Consider the following 24,922-nt stretch of genomic DNA (forward strand, 5'->3'; position numbering starts at 1 on the left):
ACTCTGGCATCTTATGTTTTAATTTCATCTGCAATACATGTAAATGGCTGAATGAGAGCATCAACGTTGTAGCAGCAGAGGGTTTTTTAAAATTTAGTTTCATAAACATGTATATAGCGGAAAACGGAAATTTACACTTACCCTTGTGAGTGAATGCTAACCATTATAAAAATGAAAGGGATGTGCGTTTGTTTTCTTTCATATACGTTCAGCTTTGGAAGGTATTACGTACATGTTAATTTGTGAATAGTTTAGCATGATTTAGGAATGATACTTTAAACTTTAAGAAGTGAAAATAGATACTCAGGAGGCTGGATTGTCAACAACGTACCAATTAGAACTATCTAAAAAAAGGTATGATTATTTAAGCTATAAGCTTTTGTTAAATTAAAATCCGTGTATTAAAAAAAGGTATTTGTGATCATACATATTGATCAAACGCATGTCTTTATACCTGTACATGTATTACTACATACAGACATTGAAAACAAAATAATTTATGTACAAATAAGCTGTTTACAAACAATATGGTTTTTATTCGCGAAGTTATGTGGTATACGAAGGGTTTTGATGTAAATCCTAACAAAGAAATTATAACGTTAATCTATCCATCAGAATATGTAATTACATACTGATTTGAAATTTAAAAAATCATATTTTTTTTAAATTGCAGATGATATTGATTGCTTTCCTGCTAATATTTCAAGTTTTATTTGCTTCCAAAGTTATTCATGGTAAGTTCATTATCTATCATCTATTGATAAAAGCAAAATTTCAATACTTTGGTATGCACTGTGTCCTTGTTTAAAATTACATGCACATATTGATAATAAGTTTACTATTTTATTTGTTAATGATCAAGCTGTTTCTATTACTAAAACTTTGTAATTTTTATGATTGCTATCAAAATACAGGTCCCATTGTCATTTATGTCGTGAAATAACTCAACACAAAATCCAACTTTTATATTTGCTAGAAAAGCATACATTTGAATAAAACTTAAATTTCATGTCGAAAAACAATATCAAAGGACTAATTATTACAGGTTTATCACATATACATGTATTGTCAATAATACCTACATTTGGTTTGGTCTGAGAAGTTTTTCATGTATATATTTGATATACATTACGCTGAATACAAGTAACTGTTCTCAAACCATTCTGAATCTTTGTAATTCTTGGTGACCACCGAGATTCACTACTAGTATTTGTTTTTTATAATACATGTACATTTTTGATACACTTTATAATATAAAAAGCAAGATAAATGTGGCGATGGGGACCGGTTTGCCATGGTACATATGAAAATGGGGAAAAGAAGACCATTTTAAGCTGGTTTGATAAAATTTGCAAAAGATGTCAGAATTTTTCTCAAGCTATTAAAGATAATATAAAAAATATTGCGTAATTTTCTGACTAAAGACATATTTTTGTAATTTGTAATAGTATTGGCCTTGATATCGTGGATATCATTAGTCGACTCTGAACTACTGATAAAATTTGATGATGCATAAATTGCGTTAAAGTTTCATTTGAAATGTCTTGAGAAAAAGTGTACTTAAATCGACTTTTTTTACAACTGCATCAAATAAAAGAATGAAATGTTTTTGAAGCTGTAAATTTGGTGCTTGTCGATTATAAACCAACTAAAGGGTATTACATTTTGTTTTATATAGGTCAATGTACTAGCAATGGTACATGTGTTTGTCACTGTGGCAACTGTACTTCTGGATGTGACGCCTGTTTACCTGGATGGAGCGGATCCACAATCAATCATTGCCAAAAATGTAATATTATTTTAAAGATTACTCAATACATTAACTATATACTAGTATACTATACAGTATGTATTAACAACCATGGTCAATATTGCATTACTTTACATTTGTCATGATGTTGACTCTCGGAAAAATTGCAAACATCATTCATCAGTTCTTTTAGATAATATTGTTTCCTTTCAGATAACACTATTTACGGCAAAGCCTCTACGAATACAGCACTTCTGGATGGCGATTTTGATACTTATGTTGAGGATAACAATATTCCTCCATATATACGCGTTGAATTCCAAACTTTTTTTAAACTTAGTCAAGTTGACGTTACCCTTGAACTTGGTAGGTAGATCGATGCATATGATATCAATATATCTTCAAATTGAAATGATGTAGTCTGAATAAAATGGTACAACATAACTATAAAATCAAATATCGAATTAAAGGGTTACGTGTGCCTATGGACAAATAAAACTTGCTTGTTTTGCTATTTTAAAATCAGCAATGAGGATAAAATATATGAAAAGAAAACGAAAACACCATTAATCAATAATTGTCGGCCACAGATCTAGATACGACAATGTTGTTGGTTGAAACTCGTCACTTAATTGCCGTCTTTATTTCTATTGTCTAAGTAAAGTAAACTCCAACAAACTTATTAGTCCGTTGACAGCACTTTTATAAAACGACTGAATGTGAAAAATTGAGCTTCACGAATTGTTTTGATGACATCTCAATCAAATAATTAATTTGTGACCAATTTATGATAGAACATGTTTCGTTTTGGTGGAAAATGCTTCATCTTCCTTAAAGTGATAGACACATCTTTTGATTCTACGCAGATAATGGTGTTTTTTTGTAATTGCTTGCTACCTTTAATATAGCATGGCATGCCAAATCAAGCATTTTATCGTCGGTTTAGCGATCTCGTTTGTCAAGCATTATACAACAGATCGATTTGTATTCATGGCCGTTTATCTTTTTCATTTATTATGTTTATTATGTCATTATACTGAAAATTCCTTATTTTTCGCGATTACTTACCTCCGCAATCTAACTGATTTTAATCAGATTTTGATTACATGAAATAGCAAATGCCATTTTTTTAAAAAGTTCATGTAGTTTTTATATGTCTATAAAATTATAGCGAGATTTTAAAATTCGTTTATATTTATTCATCGCGCTTAATTAAGGATCCACAGTATTTGTCGGTTTCAGAAATTGTTTTGAACTTAATTGTTCTTTCGCGTATGTATCCTGATTTTATGTTTTTTTTATTTTTGTAGCAGAAAGGATAATCTACACGGTGTATGTTAAAAATGACTCATATAGAAGAGCTGACTCGATGATATGCCTCAACTTCACAAGTGGGGATGTCAGCATGAAGAAAACTGTCACTGTCACGTGTAATACACCACTTCAAGGAAATTTCTTTGAAATTGTTGCATCAAGTTTTCCAGGTTTACCAAGAACAACTCTAAAAGTTTTCGAAATTGAGCGCTTTGGTATGTATGATTAACTTGTAAATGTATGCTTAAACGTCATATTTAAAGTGTTCTGTAGTTTGAATTTATCTGGGTCCTTTTTGTGTAAACATATTAATTTACCGATATGAACATTCATAAAACATAAAATGGCATTCTTTCAAAAAATATTCTGTCTTCAGGAATATTTAAACTTTACAATGTCTGGCTGCCCCGGGTCAGGACAAACAGTTAAATCTTAACTAATTAACAAATTATAAAAATCGAACTAATTCTACTATTTTCCCTCAATTTATTTTTGTCAAGTCCATTTCTTATATAATAGAGAGGCTATTAAAAACGATTCAAAAGTGTATTAAATGACTGATGTTTTTTATTCTACATGTCATTTTATATTTATAAATCACAAATTATAAATATGATATCATTTTTTTCAAAAATACAGTTTTTAATTTGTTTTCAATCTTTCAAACGCGAAGCCAATAATAATGTTTATCCAGCATAAATCGAAATTCAAAATACTATTCAATTTTTGCCACAGTCTTTGTACAGAAACACAATCAAATATAAGGTGATTAGTGTCTTACTTTTCACAAAAACAGGATTCTCGTTTTGCATCAGACCTTGATTTGCATTTGTATTGAAAGGGATTACAATTCAATATATTATTTAACAACTTATACTTCAACTCACAAAGTCGTTTGTCATATATGTTCTTTACCTTGTTTTCATTAATATCGTTCCAATTTTCTCTGCCAATATCAAATAATTTGTTTAATGCATATTGGTATCAAGGTGGTTTGAATTTTTTATGAAGCAAGTTTACATAGTAAAATTTACATCTCTAATCAAATATATCAAATGTTCCGTTATGGAAATTATAAATGTTTCTATTTAGTATTCTTGTACATGTATAATAACAACACTTCATATTTTTTTCTTGATTATTTTCTTTAAAATATTGTATTCACAAAACCAAACATTTTCTTCTTTAGATCATTTGAAAGTTCTTGCATTGTTTTGAATTCACCATTTTTTGTTAAATAAATCTTTGACATACAAAATATTACCCATTACCCATTTTTAAGAAATATATTGATTTATCCTTTTGTTCACACAGAGTACTAGTATTATTCCACAATGGTTGTTGTGCAAATGTTACATTTGAAAGTTCAGATGTATAAATTAACCTTTTACATTCATTAAAACAACACAGCACTTCTTTATACACAGTAGGTGAATTAAAAAAAAACATCCAACATTTTCATATATAGCATATAAAGTTCATCTACAAGTCTTTTTATCTATGATGCTTTTATAGCCTTAAGTTTCACAAGACCAATCCCTCCGTCCTCAATGTTGCCAATTGTATCTCATTCTATTCTATCACTTTTATCCCCCCAAAAATAAAAAAAAGCTGCATTTGATCTTTCTTAAAAAATCTTGATTAGGGATTGGTAAAATCGACAGTACATAATTCGGTTTTGAAATGGCTAGAAAATTTACTATCATGATTTTCCAAAATAAGTAAGATTTTTTCCCAGGATTAAAAGAGTTTTTCAATATTATCGTAATTTTTGTCCAGTTCAAATTAAAACATTCTTTTTATTTTTGTCCAATAAAAATTCCTAGACCTTGTGACATAAATCTCGCCAACATTTGCCTATATTTAAATATTTATATTTTAAGTTTTCCAAAAAGTATACACATTGTTTTGTTTAAATTAACTTTGAACCCTGCATGATCACAGATCCCGTTAGTTGACAGGTGAGTTATATTCACAATAAGTGCCAAATTTATATACAGTATTTGAAAAACAAAATCAAATTGCACTTACGCAGGTTTCACAATCCTCTATGCACATTGCACACTTTATATGCACTGAAAAAATATGCTTTAAAATATACTGTTTCCATTTATAGTTATAAATAATAGTTGTACGGTGATTTAAGTAGTATTTGTGTGAAGGAGAAGATGTAATAATGGGGCACCAGTTTAAGTTTTAATGAAGAAGTCATCAACATTTTTAAAAAAGGATATCGGACCTTAAAGAAGACGGACCCAATTTACTTCTACAATTATTATAGAGATTATCATGAAAATTGTAAATGAGTTACAATTACTAAATATGTATTAAAATCAATTGAAAAATAATTTTAAAATGGTTTCCGTAGGGACCATTTAAAAATTCTTTGTATTACTTCTCTTTATCAATAGTGAGAATAATGAGAAAAGGCGTTTTTGTGAGAGAGAAAATGTTTATTCTTAAATTCTACATTTGATTTTCTATCCAAATTGAAGTATAATATTTATATGATGATTGTGAATTAATCATTTTTTTAAAGTCATGCCATCAACTTCTTTTACGGTGGCACATGCCAAAGTACGATGTGTTGTTATTTTTACCACTTTTCAAGGAGAGTACTGCGCAAACTCCAAGAAATGAACACCACTTCGATGCTGATTTAAGAAATTAAAACAACTGTTAGAGTTTGATGAACGTTTTCTATGATAAAATAATTAAAACCTAAGCACAGGGAAGGTTTTACTCTATTTTTATTCGAATATTGAAGCGGATTGGAGTGTAAATAATTTCTTCACTGGCTCAAACTCTGTTATAGCTTATTAATGTGGATGGTTTTAAATACCTTTAGCAAATATCTAACTCGTTATAGAATTTTGACATTCCAAAAAGAAATATTTGCTTGTTAAAAAATGTCGAAAAGCGTATTTTTGCGTTTTAAAACATAGCAGTGGCTACTCACATTTGAAAAAGTGTGTATTGATGACGTAGAACAGCTTTACATTGCGTCATAAGCGATTTTTTATTGAGTTTTAGTAATTGTGATATTGAGAATACGATGTTCGCAACAATCATTTGTTTAGATGTGCGAAATGTCTGCGCATACCAGATTAGGTCCGTTGTTCTTAAGGTATACATTTATTCTGAATGAAAAAAAAATCCACAGATGATAATCAAAAACCATCTATTGTATGTTAAAGACCTATCATGGGAGTGCTATTTTTCACTTTCCAAAAAGTAGGTCAATGACCTACTTTTTGAGTTAATGGCCATTGAGTATTTTTTGAAAATTGTGAAAATAATACAAATTCCTAAACACTTTTAAAAATGAAATACATTTTATAAATGGTAGTGACACTAAACAAATACAAAGCATTAAGTTTTTATTCACCATTTTTATAAATATTCCAGTCCGAATTTCCTCTCTCGGTTTTTAAATCCCTACCCATTCTTTATTCAATATATAAAAAAAACTGAATGATGATAATACTTAAACATTTATAGCATTAAACTTAGTTTATTGACCTCACTCTGCAGGCATATTTTTGTAGTGTATGCCATTCGATTATCTAAATGAAAAGTGAGATAAAACCAACAGAAAATATGCAAATTATTTTGACAAACAAATAAAATCTAAACTTTGAATATTACAGGACTACCAAAAATATTTCAGTGAAAAACAAAATGTCCCAATTTCCTCTGTTTTGTTAAAAGTCCAACTTTGTTTGAGCATAATTCCATAATATAGTATAAATGTTGAATGGTATGTCAATAATAGTGCATATCTTAAATTCTTTGTGTGTTAAGAGTAAATTTTGCTCATGACATTGAACTTTATAATAATTCGAAATTAAGAACTCAAACTCTGAGTAAACAACATCCTTAAAGTCAATGATACCGGAATGAGACGTAAATATAACGATTTGTCTATTCCAGTGTATGAAGAACAATTACAAGAGCGAATGGTACACTTGTTGTAAATTGCTAGCCTTGACCCGATCCTTTATTTACATTTTATCGAGCTTAATAAGATCAGACCTATGCAAAGAACATTTTTATTTCGATTGATAAGTGGGTGCCCCCTCCCCCAATTTTCCTTTTTTTTATTCTTCTACTAAGACTTGGTAAATTTTAGCGACATAGGTTATTCAGTAGTTTCTTTTAAATTAACTAATCGATGTTTAAACTATGTTGAACATTGTTTACAGACCTAAGCAGATATATGTAGGAGAATATGGTTTTTGCAAAATATTTCATGAAGTTCTTCTCCGTCAAAAACTTTTAGCAAGAGATGTGATTTGTCACCAAAAATAATTTGTATTTTGTAGAATCAATACCATAAGTTGAGGTTTCAGTCCATAAGTTACCTAAATTGACAACTATGCCCATATTTGAGCAAAAATCCAGTTATAATTACCACAAAAACGCAAGCAAAAACAAAGATGCCATTTGGGTCCCTTTTGTCCTCACTTTAAATGCGCCTGGGTTTGTTATTATCTATATGTATAACTCATTGTTTCAATACATGAAAGTCAACTAGGCACATCAATCACCAGATTACACCATTTTTAATGCCAATTTCCTAATGCATATATTTACATATCGGTTTTAAAAAGTCATATATCATTGAGTCATAAGTTTGCGAATTCTATGCCATTTAGATAAGCAAGGAACAGTAGGTTTTGAAACTCGGTAGCTTACTAGCATTTGCCAGTTATAACCCTGTTTTATTTATTTCTTCGACTAAGACCTGTTCTGCGAGAGCAACTGGGTGAATGTTTTTTTTCTTTTTACACGTGTAAGAAAATTGTTTACCATAAACATTTTGGGGTACTTTTGATAACTAATAAATCGACCCAAGTAACTTTTAGGTGGCTCACTACACCTGGATAAAGTTTCTTAAACCAGCATTGAATTACTTGATTATAAAGATAGCATTACAAATAAGAGGTATAGTAATTCAAATAGGTGAAAAAAATGTAATTTTGGATGAAAAACTATGATTTAAAAATATTAAATAAATATGAAGAAAAGTTCCAAGCGGGTTCGAATTCGTAATCTACTGACCACAAGTCCGATACTTTAATCACTGAGCTATGATGATAGTGAACAAATTTGATTCATATAAACAGTTTAACAAAACATGAAAATTGCTAAATTGCTAAGTAGTGTCATAAAATATAAATATTGTTGTAGCAAGGTACCTTAAACAGCGGACAGCTTATTTAATTTGATTTTGTATTTGTAGAATGTTCAAATGGCACGTACGGCGAAAATTGTTCGGAGATTTGCTCAGCAGGATGTAACAAAGAGTGTGATAAAGAAACGGGTGACTGCGTTTGTAGAAGCGGTTACTGGGGAAGCTTTTGTAATAGAACATGTCCATTGCATTGTAATAAAAACCTGTGTGACTCTAATACAGGCGATTGTTACAGCTGTGATTACGGATATTATGGAGTGAAATGCGAAGGCCGTTGTGCTGAGGGGTGTCTGGAGTCTTGTAACATGACATCAGGCTTATGCTTTTGTAAACTGGGCTTTTATTCGGCAAATTGCTCGTTGCAATGTCAATCAAACTGTGCACGGAATGAGTGTGTTCAAGAAACAGGACACTGTAAGTCTTGCAATGATGGAAAATATGGTGACTTTTGCGACTTGGAATGTTTTGGTTCTTGCAGTGGATCATGTGATAGAAGAAATGGAATATGTGGGATCTGTGGTAAACATAGGTTTGATACTTACTGTAATCAGACATGTCCAAATAATTGTGAAGAAGATATATGTGATAGAGTCACTGGTGAATGTAAAATTTGTTTAAAGAATACATTCGGTACTTACTGTAATCAGACATGTCCAAAAAATTGTGAAGAAGGTTTATGTGATAGGGTCACTGGTAAATGTGACAATTGTTTAAATAATACATTCGGTACTTACTGTGATCAGACATGTCCTGTTAACTGCGAAACCTGTGATAGGAACGGTGAAAAATGTACAAAATGTAAAAAAGGATACATGGGAGATGTATGTTCTAAAACCTGTCCTGATCATTGTGGAGATTGTAATCAAGACGGATACATATGTAAAACCTGTGAAAATGGATGGTTTGGTATAAAATGTGAAACAAATTGCGGCCGTTGTGGGGGAAACGGTTCGTGTGACATTACAACAGGTGATTGTCATTTGTGTTATGTGGGGTATTTTGGGAACTCGTGCAAAAAGAAATGTAACGAATTCTGTGACTCAAGTAAACCATGTAACAAGATTACTGGAAAATGCCACGACTGTAAACCTGGTCAATATGGAGAATATTGTACAAAATTTTGTAGCAGAACTTGTAGAAACTTGAAATGTTTTAGCAATCAAACATGCGTGGATGGGTGTGCAGATGGTTTCTTTGGTAGTTACTGCGATAGTCCATGTAGTGCCGCTGTTCCAAGTTGTAACCAATGTGAGCTCGTCAACAATGTTCTGGTTTGTCAACGTTGTGCTGATCCATTTTATTTAGAGGGATCAACTTGTATTGAATGCCCTGACTACTGTTCATCTTGTAGCTCAGGTCTAAAATGTCTGGAATGTAAAACTAAACGTTTCTATGGCGATTCTTGTAACATAACATGTAACAAACATTGTCTGAATATGACTTGCGATATAACAGGGCAGTGTCAACATGGATGTGACGACAGCAAATATGGCAGTAGGTGTGACAAAGACTGTCCGAGCGGCTGCAGAACTTGTCACAATTCATCAGTTTGTTTGGAATATGAAGATAGATATTTTGGAAAATCAGGTACTAAGCATTGTCCAGCAATGAATAATGTTGATAAGAAAAACCAAAATGAAAGTGTGTATATATATGTCGTGTTTGCTTTTTATAGTGTAAACTACATTTTTTACTGAAATTTTAATTCGCTTAAATAATTTTATATTGAATAAATAATGTAAATATCTTCGGTATTACATTTTAGAGAGAGACTCTACGTCTACGTTGATAGCCGTTGTTGTTACAAGTCTTATGATATTTGCAACATCGACAGTGGTGTTTGTGATAATTGGACAAATGAAGCAAAAATGGTAATTATTTTGCATAACAATAGAATAGAATCTTGATATGATATGATGCGTATTTTAAATAAGTATATTCTATCAAATTTTAATGTTTTATACAGGAAAAAAAGAAGCAGGCCAAAAGAGCAACATTCTGACGAACCTTTTATAAAGAGATCAGGTAGTTATCAAGCAAATGCAAAGAAAACATTTATAGCTTTTAGATATCATTTAAAATAGCATTTTAATTAAATTTAAAGGTCACATATATGAAAACGCTGGGTTATCTGTTTATAACATCCGTGGATCTCAGGCGCTTCTCATAGAAATAGATCCAGAAGAAAACACAAAGGAGGCTGAAGAAACTGATGAAATTGAAAGTCCTACCTATGTTAATGTGAACATGACACATATATCCCTTAAAATGCTATGGAAATACAAGCTGCAAAATACAGCTAATGATGTCCTAGATACAGAATTTAAGGTATGCAAAAACTTTGTATTTATTCAAATTCGCGAATAGCAACGTGTAATGTTTAATTAAAATTAGCTAATTAACAATCCAAATATTTGTTCGTTATATTTTTCTTTTAATGCAGAGTCTGCCTTCAGGACTTCTACTGAAATCTGAGGAAGCTAAGAAATCTGCAAACAAGAAAAAAAATAGATACAAAAGCGTTTATCCGTGTAAATGATGAAGTTGTTTTAGTTGTTTTAGTTACACAAAACATTAAATAACGTTTGACCTAATCGTAATCTCTAGACAGCTATCTAAATTTGATGTCATGTAATGTAAAATATGCACTGTAATAATTGTAATTAAAAATACACATCATAAATGTTCTATGAAAGAAAATTGCCATGTCCAATAATAACAGTTCTGACAAACAGGTCTTCGTAAGGATTTAAATGAATGGTAAATAAAATTTAAAAATAAAAAATTATTTTCAAATTGATTATACTATACTTTTATATTTTGGGATGACTTTTAGGGATTTTATATTAACTATTTCAATTTTAATTATGACGCTCAGACCTGCAAACAAATATTGCAATTTTGTTTAAGTGTATTGAAATCCATATTAGGGAAAGCACTGTGAGTAATTGAACTTTTATACTTATCACGGAACAAAAAAAGGACAGGGTATTGGTCGAACACGTCACTCTAATATTTTTGTGAGGATATATCAAAAGTTGTCAAATCTCTGGAATTTGGTCTATGTTCGTAATAATTTTAAAAGACTTCTTTGATGTATCTCAGATTAAAAACTGTTCAATTCACCCTAGTTATCCGTGACTTACCTCAAACATCTTTAAAAACAGCGGAAGACAGACTATCAGGGGGAAATCTAATGATAACTTTAAATATATATGGGGGAATGTACAAAATTTAATAACAATCTTAGATAACTTTGATAACATTCTTAACATAGTAAAACAAGATATATGTTGTTTGTTTCCTAAATTCCATAAATAAAAAGAAACGTGTCTTAGGGGAGCTTTAGGGTCATCACTTTGTTTGTAAATGATTTTCACTTTTAATTTTTAACGGCAAACGTTTTAAGGTATCTGACTCTTCACGATTTGATATCACTGCGTAGATGATCATTATATTTAAAATGAATATGATTTTATTTATTCAGTCATCACAAAAAGATTATTATTTTATAATTACACAACATTCATAAAGAAAATCCATTTGAATTCAAGAAACAAAAAGTTTTTGGGGTAACTTTTTTTTCGTGCGGAAGGTTTTTTTAAGACGAAAATTAGCAATTTTATGAATTTTCAATATACTTATTTTATTAGTACTTTATTCATTATTCACAGTTTTAACATTTGATAGGTTTAAAACATATTCTATAGGTTCAGTGTGACATGTACAAAATTAAATTTTGAGAGTGATAGACGTTTAGCATAAAATTTAGCAAATATATCTAAAATGTCTGATTTTTTTAAGCCAAAGTTTTAACCGGGTTACCGGGTTATTGAAATGGTGCCAAAAGAGTACCCCTATTGTACAGATAATTCCTTCTACAGTTTTCAGGACAGGAAGTTAATGTTTGGCAGATCAAATGTACTTACATGTATATCAGAGGTGTGCATATTGCTAGGATTTTGATTTCTGATGATTTATTAAAATAATAAAGATTTAAAAAGTTTTTTTTGGCAAAATATTGCATTTGGGGTATCCCTATTGTACGGTTAACTCCTCCTTCAGTTTTCAAGGTAGGAAGTTATTGTTTTGCAGATCAATATTATATATCAAGGTATGCACATTACTTTGATTTTGAGTTTTGTTAATTTATGAAAAAATTCTAGCTTTTAAACTTAGTAATTTTCTCGCAGAATATTAAAAATAGATTACTCCAATTTTCAGGATACGGAAGGTATTGTTTATCATTTCAGGGTTGACATGGATTATGGATAAGTTGACAGTAAAGAAAACCCGGTTTGCTGTCACATTAACAGCTTTTCACTCGTTCGAGAATTTTACCTTGGAGGCCCTATATGTAACAAAATGACATCACGCGCCCCCATGTTTTATTATGTCAAAATGATACTGAATGCATACATGTATATAGGCAAACTGGATAACTCTTATAAAATTCTTGATATTTTAAAAGTTTTTAATTTCAAATCAAAATGTAATTATTATAGAAATGTCTATCTTAAGTGCAAAAAGGGTCACAAAAAGTTTTAGCCGCCTTGTACATATTTTTTTCGTATTTCCTCTAGTAAGTGTGACTACTGTGCATAATTAAAAACAATATTTGAAGAAATAAGTTTACTATTAGAAAAATACTTACAACAAATCCTAATCAGGCTGAAATAGCATTTTAGGCGAAAAAAGGTTAAATCAAATAGGTCACTTCTCAGAGGGATGGATACTGCCCCCCCCCCCCTCCGCCATTATATTTGTATTTTTTAAGTATGTATTGTCAACAGATTTTAATGATATATTTCTCCTACAAATTCTTGATTCAACAATATTGAAGAGTGGGATACCTTAATTCTGAAAAATAAACCGTAAAATGGTGTTGACTACTCATGCTCAGCAATTAATTAATTTGGTATTTTCGAAAATTACTTTTATTCAATTTATCAGAACTGTTAATAATTTAGAAATAAGTTCGTTAACATGACTTTTTGTAATGCTTCGTCTAAATTATTTAATTCCAGTAGTGACATTAATTTCGGATAAAATATTGTAATTACTTTATTTAATCATATTTTCTTTATTACAGATGACACGAATAGAGTGGTTCTTTCAACGGATAGCGAAATGCATAGCAACAAGTATATCAATGCTAGCTATATAAATGTAAATATAAACGTTACATTTAATTTTAGAATTACGAAGATTCAATTTTTGCAATTTTGGTCAATTTTTGAATATATATTCTCTACGTGTATATTACAGTATTGAATAAAAATCAATATATTTCAGGAAAAAGGTAAACAATAAATTAAATATTTTCTTATTATTCACTCAATTTTTAAAAGCGTACAAAATAATTCATGAGCATGTATGTTTTAAAACGTCATATGTATTTCCAGGGAGTAGAGGCCCCTAAAGAGTATATTGCAGCTCAAGGCAAGTTCTTTATGAATATTTATTGAAGTTTTACATGATAAAATTCGTTAATCATATAGCACATTGCTTGATTCGTTTTTAGAGAGCAAAATAATTTAAAAGAACTCACGTACTTTTAGCCCATGGTATAAATCAGAAAGTTGTATGATTGCCTGTGTCTATTCTTCACGGATACTCTACGTACACTTGCATTATTACGTACATTGACTATTCAAATTTTAAACTGATAAACGTATCTATAAATTAATGTTAATGATTTCATAGGTCCATTTACAGACGAAACAGTTGCAGATATTTGGAGAATGGTATGGCATGAAAATGTCAACACAATTGTAATACTTACAAATTTGGAAGAAAATGGTGTTGTAAGTACATGATTTTGAAAAACAAATACAGTATCTTGGTTTGATACATATATATGTTGTAATTAATGTCATTTTTGTTTTTATAGAAAAAATGTAAAAAGTACTGGCCAAGTACAGAAAACATGTATGGAGATATACAAGTGAAGACAGTATCATCGGTGTCTTCGTCCTGTTACAAAGTGCGTCTATTCCAGCTTACCATGGTAAGAATTCACAGAGTAATGAAATTATCTCTGACTGCCTTGGTACAGGTGTAAAGTGTGATAATTCTACTGCTTATTTTATTTATTTTTCTATAGAGCATAATAAAATACTCTTTAACCATTAAAATTGATTGATTATACACTAACCAAGATCTGAGTGTTTCACCAATATACTGTTTTACTATATGATTTATAAATCTTTCTCTTAATGCCCATGGGATAACTGATTTTCACCTAAAACTCAAGTGGTTAAGAACGATGTAGCAATGTCGACCTATGGTTGGGATCCAAGATCTTGTCGCATGCTGGATATCAGGAACACTTCCTGTTTGGCTGAACTTCGCACATAGCTTTCTGATCCTTTTATATTGCATATGAAATGTAGATACACTTACAGAAGAAAACAATTGTGTTGAAATAGCGCTTTTTTCGGATTGTATATATTATTGGGTCTTTTTTAAAATGCTGAGGACGGAATGAACAGACGGTTTAGAAGGAGTACAGCCTGTCGTAGACACAGTAGACACTAACATTCCAACGGCACTAGCTCTTTTCTCAATGACCATTCAACCTGATTATTGTTTTTATTCTGATACTGTTTATAAATACTATTGTTAATTAGTAGAAAAATGTTAATCTATTGTTTTGAGGTTTTGCAACGGATAATTGATTTCGTCGGTATTGTCTTCTTACATCTGTGTTTTTGATGAGAAGACATCTCGATTACAAAGTGATGAAAATTATTATATTCATATGCACCAGGATAAACACATAGTTTTGTAAAGTTTATATTTTAAATTTTAACAGTAACCGCATTTCTATAAATAAAAAAAATTATCAACAATTGTTTTCTAACAGGAAAATGAAGTTCGGACCGTAGAGCAGTTTCACTTTACTGCATGGCCAGATAAAGGCGTGCCTAGCACTGTCAAAACTATCTTAGAGTTTAGGAAAAATGTAAGAAACAAGGCAGATATAAGAAGTCCTGTTGTTGTCCACTGCAGGTAACTACTTGTATTATTAAGATTATTGTGCATCAAAATAAAAAAAAATAACTTGAATAGGCTTTGGTTTTTTCCCAAGTCTCTAATCTGATTTTTGTTTCTAAATCTGAATTTAATTCTGTCAGACTATCACAAAGAGTGATATTTTAAATACCAAATTTATAATCTTTGATATCTATATAGCTCTAACGGCTATGTCTTCAAAGGATGAAAATCCCACGCTCTATCAGAGTTCATACAACGCGGAAGAACGTCGGTGGTTATTCCCTTTTTTATTGTAGTGACAGCCTGTGCATGTTATTTTCAAGTATATATGAGTATTATCGTTACACACACAGCTGTGAAGTACTTTAAGCGACATTACTTACAAACACTCATAATCTAAAAACTGGTTACTTTGTTTCCTCTTGATTAAAAAAAAAACTAAGTGCATTCGTATTCACAAGGGAAACAGAAAATAAGTTCTACAAAATTTTGATCATGCTGACTTTTTAGTCAAATCAGAATGGTGAAATAAATGTACATTTAGATCATCGTTTGGGTTGGGAGGAGGGGCGGTTATCTGCTTAGTAAGAGAAAGACAAGAGCTTTAATTATTAGTCAACTAGAGAACATACACGAACTTGTATTAAAACAATAACCACATGTTCTTGAATCGGGATATATTTTACAACTTCCTGTAGATTAATAAATTCCCTTTGTTTCCAATTTCACTTTACAGGGAAAAGAAGTTTAAACAACGGACAATTTACTCTATCTTTTAAAGGCAGTGATCGTGGTTAAAAGACTTTCTTTCACTACACTTAAAAGAATTCTACATATTTTACAAAAGTTGTATTCCTCTAACACACAGATACTGCAGTTTCTATTACGAAATCAAAATATCTATAATGAAGAAAATTTCTTTGTTAATTTGATTTTAAGAAGTAAAAGAGATAAACAAACCAAACTGTTGGTAATCATCGTACTGCTGCACGGAGGGATATCAGTGTTATCTAATGTAGTATTTTTTTGTATTTTCTATAGTTTTAGTTGATAGATGATAAGATCAAATGGCTTTCTTTTTTTATTTCCTTTTCTCCATATCACTGTCTGTCTCTCTGTCAGTCTGTCTGTCTGCATCTTTACCCAATTCCCTGTATTTAATTGTGTTATCTATGTAACCTAGGTGGTTTAATTATTGAGAGAGAGAGAGAGAGAGAGAGAGAGAGGGGGGGGGGCTACATGTATCTATAACATTGAAATTTTATTGGCGTCCTTGCGTTAATATCGTAAGTAGGTTAATCTTGCAATGTCCTGCTTGAACAGTAAAAGAATGATAACCCTAACAAAATGATGTACAGTTTCCTTCCTACTTAGTTATTTATATTGTATATGCATTAGTTTTTGATCGTTCATGCACGGTGGCTGATATAGGACAAATACTAATGCGTGAGATGGCTTTTAAAAATTCGTGGTCACGAAAATAAAGTCTTCACGAAATAAATTCCACGGTTTTTATTTGTTGTAACAAAATGAGAATTTGAATGGGTTTAAGAAGTGTTTTAATTATAACTACCACTTGTTATATGCTACTTTAGTATATTTCTTCAGTTTAAATGGTCAACATTTAAGTTAGCTTTTTCTAAGAACCTGCATATCATTTATTATGATTTGCATTTATTTTTTTTACTTTTTGAACTTCAGATAGTTTCTTGAAAAATATGATGAATTTCATGAAATTCATTCATTTTATTCAAGTCAAAATTTGAAATGACCCCAAATATATAAAAAATTAATTAATTCTTGTTTACTTTTTAGCTTCATTGCCTTCATTGAATTAATATACATGTACATCCCAATAAAATTTTTAAAAAAGCGCTACATGTATGTAAAATGTTAGGTATAGACAAGGTTATAAAATGTAACTGAAACGATAAGCACAGCTGCCTATCGTTTATTTGACTATTTTTAGAGTTAAATTCTTTGCACTAAGTGATTCTAGAATAAAGGTTCTATTTTGGTTTTACAAGATGTTGTTACCTCTATGAATGTACATACACTATTTATTTTGAGAGAATTATGAGGTATTTAAGATGAAACATAAGACGTTTTTTCGACAAATCCCGTCAATTGTCATTTCATATGAAAATTTAGAATTCGTTAGAACGACTTTTATTTCGTTGCCCCGAATTTATAAAATGTATCTCAAGCATATATCCTATAGCAGCCACCTTACCCATGTCAGATAAATTCACAAACTGATATTAGGAATTGAAAAATAACAAACATTCTTATTGAATCATTTAATCTATTTTCTAGTGCTGGTATTGGAAGAACAGGAACATTCATCGCTCTCGATTATCTAATTAACCAAGGCCAGAAAGACGGCAAGGTGGATGTAGTTAGTTGTGTGTCCAACTTGAGGTATCAGAGAACGCATCTCGTACAGACTGTGGTGAGAAACATGTCTATCTTAGATGTCTATTTTTACAGAATGAGAAGCCTAGGCGGATATGATTAAGTGTCAGAGTGAAATGATCTAATTATAGTAATCTAGAAAGGTAAAAAACAGTATTTTTAATCTTTTTAGGAACAATATATCTACCTGTATAGTGCCGTAACAAAAGAACTCACTGGAAAAGAGAGTGGTCTAAAGGAAAACGAATTCATGAAATATTACAGTCAGATGAAACGCATCGACGAGTCCAATGGGAAAACGTTCATTGAAGAAGAATTTAATGTAAAATTTGAAGCCAACGAAACTTTTATCAAGAGATCGTCGACAAAAGCTTGAAATATGTTTATTTGATATCAAAGCAAATTGTATTATTTATGTTGAATTCATTTTGAAGTTGAACTTGCTGTAATTAATTAATCGATTGGTTTTGATCTTTTTGAAGTTAATTGAGAAGTTGGGACCTATATTTGATGAGAAACGTTATCAAACGGCAAAGGCTTTGATCAACAGACATAAAAATAGACACAGTAACATCTTAGCAGGTGAAGACAATAAATTCAAATCAATATTTGATAAATCGTTTGCTAACTCGTTTTTTTGTATAAATGTAATTACATGTACATGAATATTGCGGTGTTAATCGGACCATTCAATATGTCGTTTATAAATGGTTTTTAAATGCGAGAAAAATTACTGATCAACCTGCATGAAAACATTACATTATCAAAATATTATTTGCATATTTTTAATAACAATGACGTTGTAATTTTAGATGACAGTTTTAGAATACATCTTAACAGACAGGACAGCGACTATATAAATGCTATTGCATTACCAGTAAGCATTTTTTTTCATTAACAAATCAGTTTTTGGGAGTTGATTGTAATCAACTCTCCTATACAGTTACTCTGGCAAACCGAAAGTGAAATAGTGTGTGGACCTAAGCACAAAACATCACCGCTGACACGACCTAGTTCTTGAAAAAAAATAGAAAAATTCGATGTAATGTATGCTGAATCATTGTTTTTCAAGGAAACTTATCTATAAACACTTTGAATATAGTCAGATTTTATATAATACGAACAACTTAGACATTTTTGTAGTCTCATATACTTCCTACGCCAGAGTGTAATGAGTTAAATACAGTCTCGTTCAAACAAACGCTCGGCTGTCTCCATAAATCTCCGACAAGCAGAGAGGCTCTCTTGCTTTTCTGAGATTAACGGGGACAGCCGAGCGTATAGTTGAAACTGTATTAAAAGAGTTCGATGTCAATAGTGCTTGGATCCATACAATATTTAGAATTGTTTCGACTACTAATACATAGTTTGAAATCTATCGTGAAATATTACACATGATTCAGATGGGGTTTCTCGAAATTATTTCCGAAAAAGTTTACTAATTTATATTATAAAAAAGTGCGTTATTCAAATACAGACTAGAAACTATTAGTAATCGCCATGCAAGATAAATTGATTTTTAAATAAATGATAATCGATAAAACCAACTCCCGTCAGTACTTTAGTACTTTGATTGTTAGTACAAGTAACTGGATGCTTTTTTAAGATAGTAATAGAGTTACCTTTAAACTTGACAATATATATTTTTTTTACTTTTGTAGAGTGCTCAACAAAAATTTGGTTACATTATAACTAACACGCCATTCTCTGAAATTGTTGATGATTTTTTTTCAATGGTGGCTGACCACAACGTTTATACTATTGTACAATTAGACAATGATGCTGATGAGGTTACCTATCTATGTGCATTTTCATTTACTATAGCGACAAGCCCTGTGTACTCTGAACGACTTCCATGCATTCTTTTATCAACCTAATCTTGAAATGCTCTTTCATTGTTTATGATACTATATTTTACTTATATACAATATAAGTTAAATCTATAGTTTTGTGGATTGATTGATTTATAAGCAAGATCGAAATTCTTTCAGTTATAAGTTATAATGAATTACATTCAAATTTATCAAAATAATGCACATTTTAAGAAAAAATGAATTATAATAACATATTCACTTATGCTAACATACGCTTAAAAATGCAAAGCACTTTGAAATCTGAAAGGTATAACGACGTAAGTAAGGCATGTTTTAGCATGTTACTAACTTACGCTACGTCACCTCCTGTTCACAAAGTAATACATGTCTAATGTTTGCTATTTAAGTTTCTTGTAAAAAAAAGTTGCTGCTTCAATTCAATTGAACCTTTTTGTGATACAAATTTATCATTTATCGTTTATCATTTCGTAATACTGAGATCTCATGGATAACAACATTAGTTGTACAAAATTTTAACCAAACAATATGAGCTCACAAAAATCAATTATCATTTTGAGATACATCTTTTGCTTTAATAATAAGTAGTCTTTGTGGTTACAAGTGTTTATTTAGAGTTTTATTTTTTAGGTGTTTGGGACTCGCTGTCAGAGTAAAAATGAAACGTTCCCTCATAATACGTTTGAACTAAAGCCGCGTGAAAAAAACACATTTGGCTACATTGAAGTGTTGACCTGCCACTTACAAGACGATCACGTATAATTTTTCTTTATATTGAAAAAATACCCTTTTTATCATTTTTTTAAAAAAATCAATGGTAACTTTGGTAACTTAAAATATTCTTTTAAGGCTTTAATATCAAGAAATGTCGAGTTGTATCAGGGACGCTTCTGGAATGAAAACCATGTTGTCCCTAAAGACTTTCAACCTATGATGTCTCTCGTAGAAGAAATTCTAAACAAACGTAGAATGGAAAATGGAAATCCGGTGGTTGTTGTGTGCAGGTAGTTTTATTCCAATTTGTTATCTTCAAAAAAATAATCTCTTTTTAAATCAATTGAATTTTTTTTGTTATAGTTTCATGGTTTAATCATTCATAGCGATAGTACGACATTAGTTATGTGTCAATAACATGATTTGCATACCCATTAGACGTATATGTATGAAAAACGAATTATACATTGACTAACGATATACTTATTATTCAGGGATGGAGCTCAAAGAAGTGGGTTATTCTGTGTGTTGGCTAATCTAGTGGAACAAATACAACTCTCTGGTTCAGTGGACATTCTACAAACAGTGCTGAATGTTCGCCACCGGCGTCCACAGATCGTTCCTTGTTTGGTAATTGCACGGTTATCTTGCACGCTTAACATACATGTAAATGTAATAATGCAATCGGATGTCAATATTTACCATATTCACCAGAAATATTTCATTATTGTAATTTTAATCAATTGTTTTTTAGAAGCCGATTCTACTTAAGGTATCTCACTCCTCCTGTTTTGATTTCATTGTGCAGATGTTCATTATATTTTGAATGAATGTAATTTTATAAATTAAATCCCCACAGAAAGCTCATCATTTTATAATTACACAACATTCATAAAGAAAGCCCTTTTGAATTCAAGAAACAAACAAGTTTTTGGGAGAATTATTTTCTCGTGCGGAAGGTTTTTAGACGAAAATGACAGAAACAAGCAATAAATTATGAATTTTCAATATACTTTTCTTTCAATTATACTTTATTCATTATTCAGATGTTTAACATTTGAAAGGTTTGTGACAAGTTCTATAGGTCCTGTGTGACTTGTACAAAACCAAATTGTGAGAGAATGATAGACTTTAGCATAAAATCGTGCAAACATAAAGAAAAGTCTGAATATATTGAACCCAAATTTTGCGACAATTTTACCTTTGAAACCATATATCTAAAATTTGACATCGCTGACCCCCATGTTTTATTGGATGAAAATGGCACTGAATATTATCTAGGCAAACTGGATTAATCTTATAAAATTCTTGATGAAGGGATGAGCACTGGCCTTCCATTGTCTTTGTAGTTTTCAAGTATATTTGTGTAAAGATTTCAATGATATATTTCTCAAGAAATTCTTGAAACAACAACATTGAGGAGTGGGATACCTTAAAAGTATAATTTTTTTTTTTAAATCAAAATTATTTTTCTATGTTTCTTAATTTTGCATTTCAGGAACAGCTGGAATATATTTACGACTTTATAAAAAAATATCTCGAGTCTGGAAACAAAGTTTAGTCATCATATTTTTCTTTTCTCTTATCATATAGCTTAATGAATAAAACGTTAATTACAATTATTGTTTTCCACATCAAGAACCCTTTTAAAAGTTTCTTACGTTGTTGTCTTATTTTAAGGCTTGATACTTTTGTTTTATTATCATATTTATCATTATATTTAATTTTTTGTTTAATATCATGATACTTTATTTAGTTTGTCATATTTTTTCACGTGTACGTGTTTTTAGCTGAAAATGTAAAAAAAAAATGTAGTATATATTTTTTATAACCTACCATATTATCTATATTTCTACTTATTTGTATAGTGGGTATCGTTTTTCTACCATTTCAGTATTTACATATTAAAGAAAATTACGATTATTTTACGTAGGATTTAAGCTGGACATTACTCCCTTCAAACCATCTGATATTTCAATAAATTAATATAGTTATAATTTAATAATAATAATGATAGTTTATTTCCAAGTTTGGGCCCAGAGGGCATTCAAGATTACAGATATTAGATAGAAATGCCTAAAAGAGATATTCTACATATAGCTATATAACTTTATCAATATTGATGTCGTCTTCCTGACAACGTTAGGGAACCCACATTCACACGCTTCCCATGCTCTTGAGTGTACTCAGGACATCTGACTTTGTTAAAATGTAATATCGATAACAAAAGAGTAAACTGATATTTTTACATCTTGATTAATCTACGTCGACTGCAGCAATTTGTGCAAATTATAGCAAAATCAGCTTTATTTTCATAAAGACGGATTACTCTGATTTAGATAATTTTTGGTACAGTTCGGCCTGACTACAGTATCTGCGACTAGAAAAACAAACATCAAAATTCAACATACATGTTGATGCCTCGTATGAGTACTCGTGGATATTTTACATTTTTGTGTATTAATTTTTAGTTTGAAATAAGTAAAATTAACCGGTGGATATTATGTGTCTATTTTCAATAATTATTATTATTATAATTATTATTAATATTTATTTGAGTTTTTTAAGCATTCATAGAAACAGACAAGTTGTCTTTAATTTTACTGTTCGCACCAATTGGACCCAATTTGAACCAAACGCTTAGATCTATAAAAATTTCAATCATAGATTGCGTTATATTTATGAAACATTAGCTGATAATTTTTCTATTTTTTTTTAAATTTGTTATAAAATATTGTTGATTTAATTAATAACAATATTTTATAACAAATATCTCGAGTCTGGAAACAAAGTTTAGTCATCATATTTTTTTTCTCATATAGCATGATAAATAAAACTTTAATTGCAATTAATGTCTTCCACATCAAGAACACTTTTGAAATGTTTCTTACGTTCATGTCTTATTTTAAGGCCTGATACTTTTGTATCATAATCATTATATTGAATTTTGTTTAATATCATGTCACTTTTTTTGTTTGTCATATTTTTTATATACGTGTATGCAGCTGAAAATGTAAAAAAAAAAGTAGTATCTATTTATCTTTTTTTTATAACATACCGTATTATCTATATTTTTTTATACTTATTTGTATAGTGTGTATCGTTTTTCTACCATTTCAGTATTTACATATTAAAGAAAATTACGATTATTTTACGTAGGATTTAAGCTGGACAATACTCCTTTCAAAACCATTCGATATTAAAATAAATTAATATATTAATATTATTTTATCAATATTGATGTCGTCTTCCTCACAACGTTAGGGAACCCACATTCACACGCTTCCCATGCTCTTGGGTGTACTCAGGACATCTGACTTTGATAAGATGTAATATCGTTAATAAAAGGGTAAACTGATATTTTTACATCTTGATTAATCTATGTCGACCGCAGCAACTTGTGCAAACTATTGCAAAATCAGCTTTATTTTCATAAAGACGGATTACTCTAATTTAGATAATTGTTGGTACAGTTTGGCCTGACTACAGTATCTGCAACTAGAAAAACAAACATCAAAATTCAACATACATGTTGATGCCTTTATGAGTACTCGTGGATATTTTACATTTTTGTATATTAATTTTCAGTTTGAAATAAGTATAATAAACCGGTGGATATTTTGTGTCTTTTTTAATTATTATGATTATTATTAATATTAATTTGATTTTATTTTGATAAGCATTCAAAGAAACAGACAAGTTGTCTTCAACTTTACTGCTAGCACCAATTGGACCCAATTTGAACCAAACGCTTAGATCTATAAAAACTTCAATCATAATTTGCATTACATTTATGAAACATTAGCTGAGAATTTTTCATTTTTTTTAAATTTGTTATAAAATATTGTTATTTATTAAATCAACAATATAATATATTCTGTGTTTGTTGTTGTTTTGGATTCTTTTGCTCAGTCACCTGTCCTGTGTCGACTGTCGAAGGAAACGCGCCTCGCCTCTAATAGAAAATTATAACAAAAAAGTTAACAAAATTTGAGTCAAAATTTTTTTATTATGAAATGGTGATACCTTTCATATTATTTATGAATTATTTATTATTTATTTTACATGTAAATATGACAACAGAGCTAATTGATATGAATATGTTGTTGTGTTTGTATAATAAAAAAGTTAATAAATCAAAAATAGATACATGTCAATCAATAATTTTTAAAACGTTTAAGTGTTAATTTAACGGGGAAAAATATGTACTGGCAATTGCAGTTGCTCCGCTTGAACTTTGTCCTATAATCATTAGTCACAAAGAAATATTTTTGTGTTATTTTTAACTGTTTGCTTTTCTCAGGCGGTGAATGATTAGTGAATGGTTTTTATCGTAGCTGTACAAAAATACAAGGACATAACACATTAGGGACATGTGTATATCATTTACAAATAACTTCAAATAAATTGAACTATAGTGTATCAAGACGGACAAATTGTAAAACAGTGTTCAAAATTACTCTTTTTCAAAGTATATATCATATGACAAGTAAACAACGATGTAAATGCATGGTGAAAGATACAATACCGTTATGTTTAATGACTGAAAAACTATGTCAATAAGAAGTCTCCCTGAATATTAAGATTAATAGCCTCACCCTTCTCTAAGTCTAAGCGGTTTTTTTTATCGTAACGTCATTGAACATTTGTCTAAAGATACATTCACATTTCTGTCTGAAAAAACATACCGAATTTTTATGA

At 30.1% G+C, this 24,922-nt stretch overlaps 1 protein-coding gene across 1 annotated transcript; it reads left to right on the top strand.

The window, feature by feature from the left end:
• Window positions 1–673: 673 nt before the first annotated feature.
• Window positions 674–24,096, top strand: LOC128165327 (uncharacterized). The gene is made up of 23 exons (XM_052829745.1): window positions 674–734; window positions 1,679–1,789; window positions 1,964–2,116; window positions 3,061–3,279; window positions 8,310–9,902; window positions 10,027–10,132; window positions 10,228–10,286; window positions 10,366–10,589; window positions 10,705–10,792; window positions 13,354–13,430; window positions 13,667–13,703; window positions 13,968–14,068; window positions 14,155–14,271; window positions 15,130–15,275; window positions 17,577–17,712; window positions 17,848–17,997; window positions 18,158–18,257; window positions 18,488–18,552; window positions 19,337–19,465; window positions 20,138–20,263; window positions 20,357–20,511; window positions 20,716–20,851; window positions 21,720–24,096. Exons 1-23 carry the CDS (start codon window positions 674–676, stop codon window positions 21,780–21,782), a joined length of 4,152 nt encoding a protein of 1,383 aa, XP_052685705.1. The 3' UTR covers window positions 21,783–24,096.
• The last annotated feature ends 826 nt before the right edge of the window (window positions 24,097–24,922 follow it).

The sequence above is a fragment of the Crassostrea angulata genome, chromosome 10 (genome assembly GCF_025612915.1).
Source record: "Crassostrea angulata isolate pt1a10 chromosome 10, ASM2561291v2, whole genome shotgun sequence".
Lineage (NCBI taxonomy): Eukaryota > Metazoa > Mollusca > Bivalvia > Ostreida > Ostreidae > Magallana > Magallana angulata.

Coding starts and splice junctions, on each gene's coding strand:
- LOC128165327 (XM_052829745.1), top strand. CDS start 674: ATGATATTGATTGCTTTCCTGCTAATATTTCAAGTTTTATTTGCTTCC. Junction 13,431..13,666: donor TCAATGCTAGCTATATAAAT/GTAAATATAAAC, acceptor ATGTATTTCCAG/GGAGTAGAGGCCCCTAAAGA. Junction 13,704..13,967: donor AGAGTATATTGCAGCTCAAG/GCAAGTTCTTTA, acceptor ATGATTTCATAG/GTCCATTTACAGACGAAACA.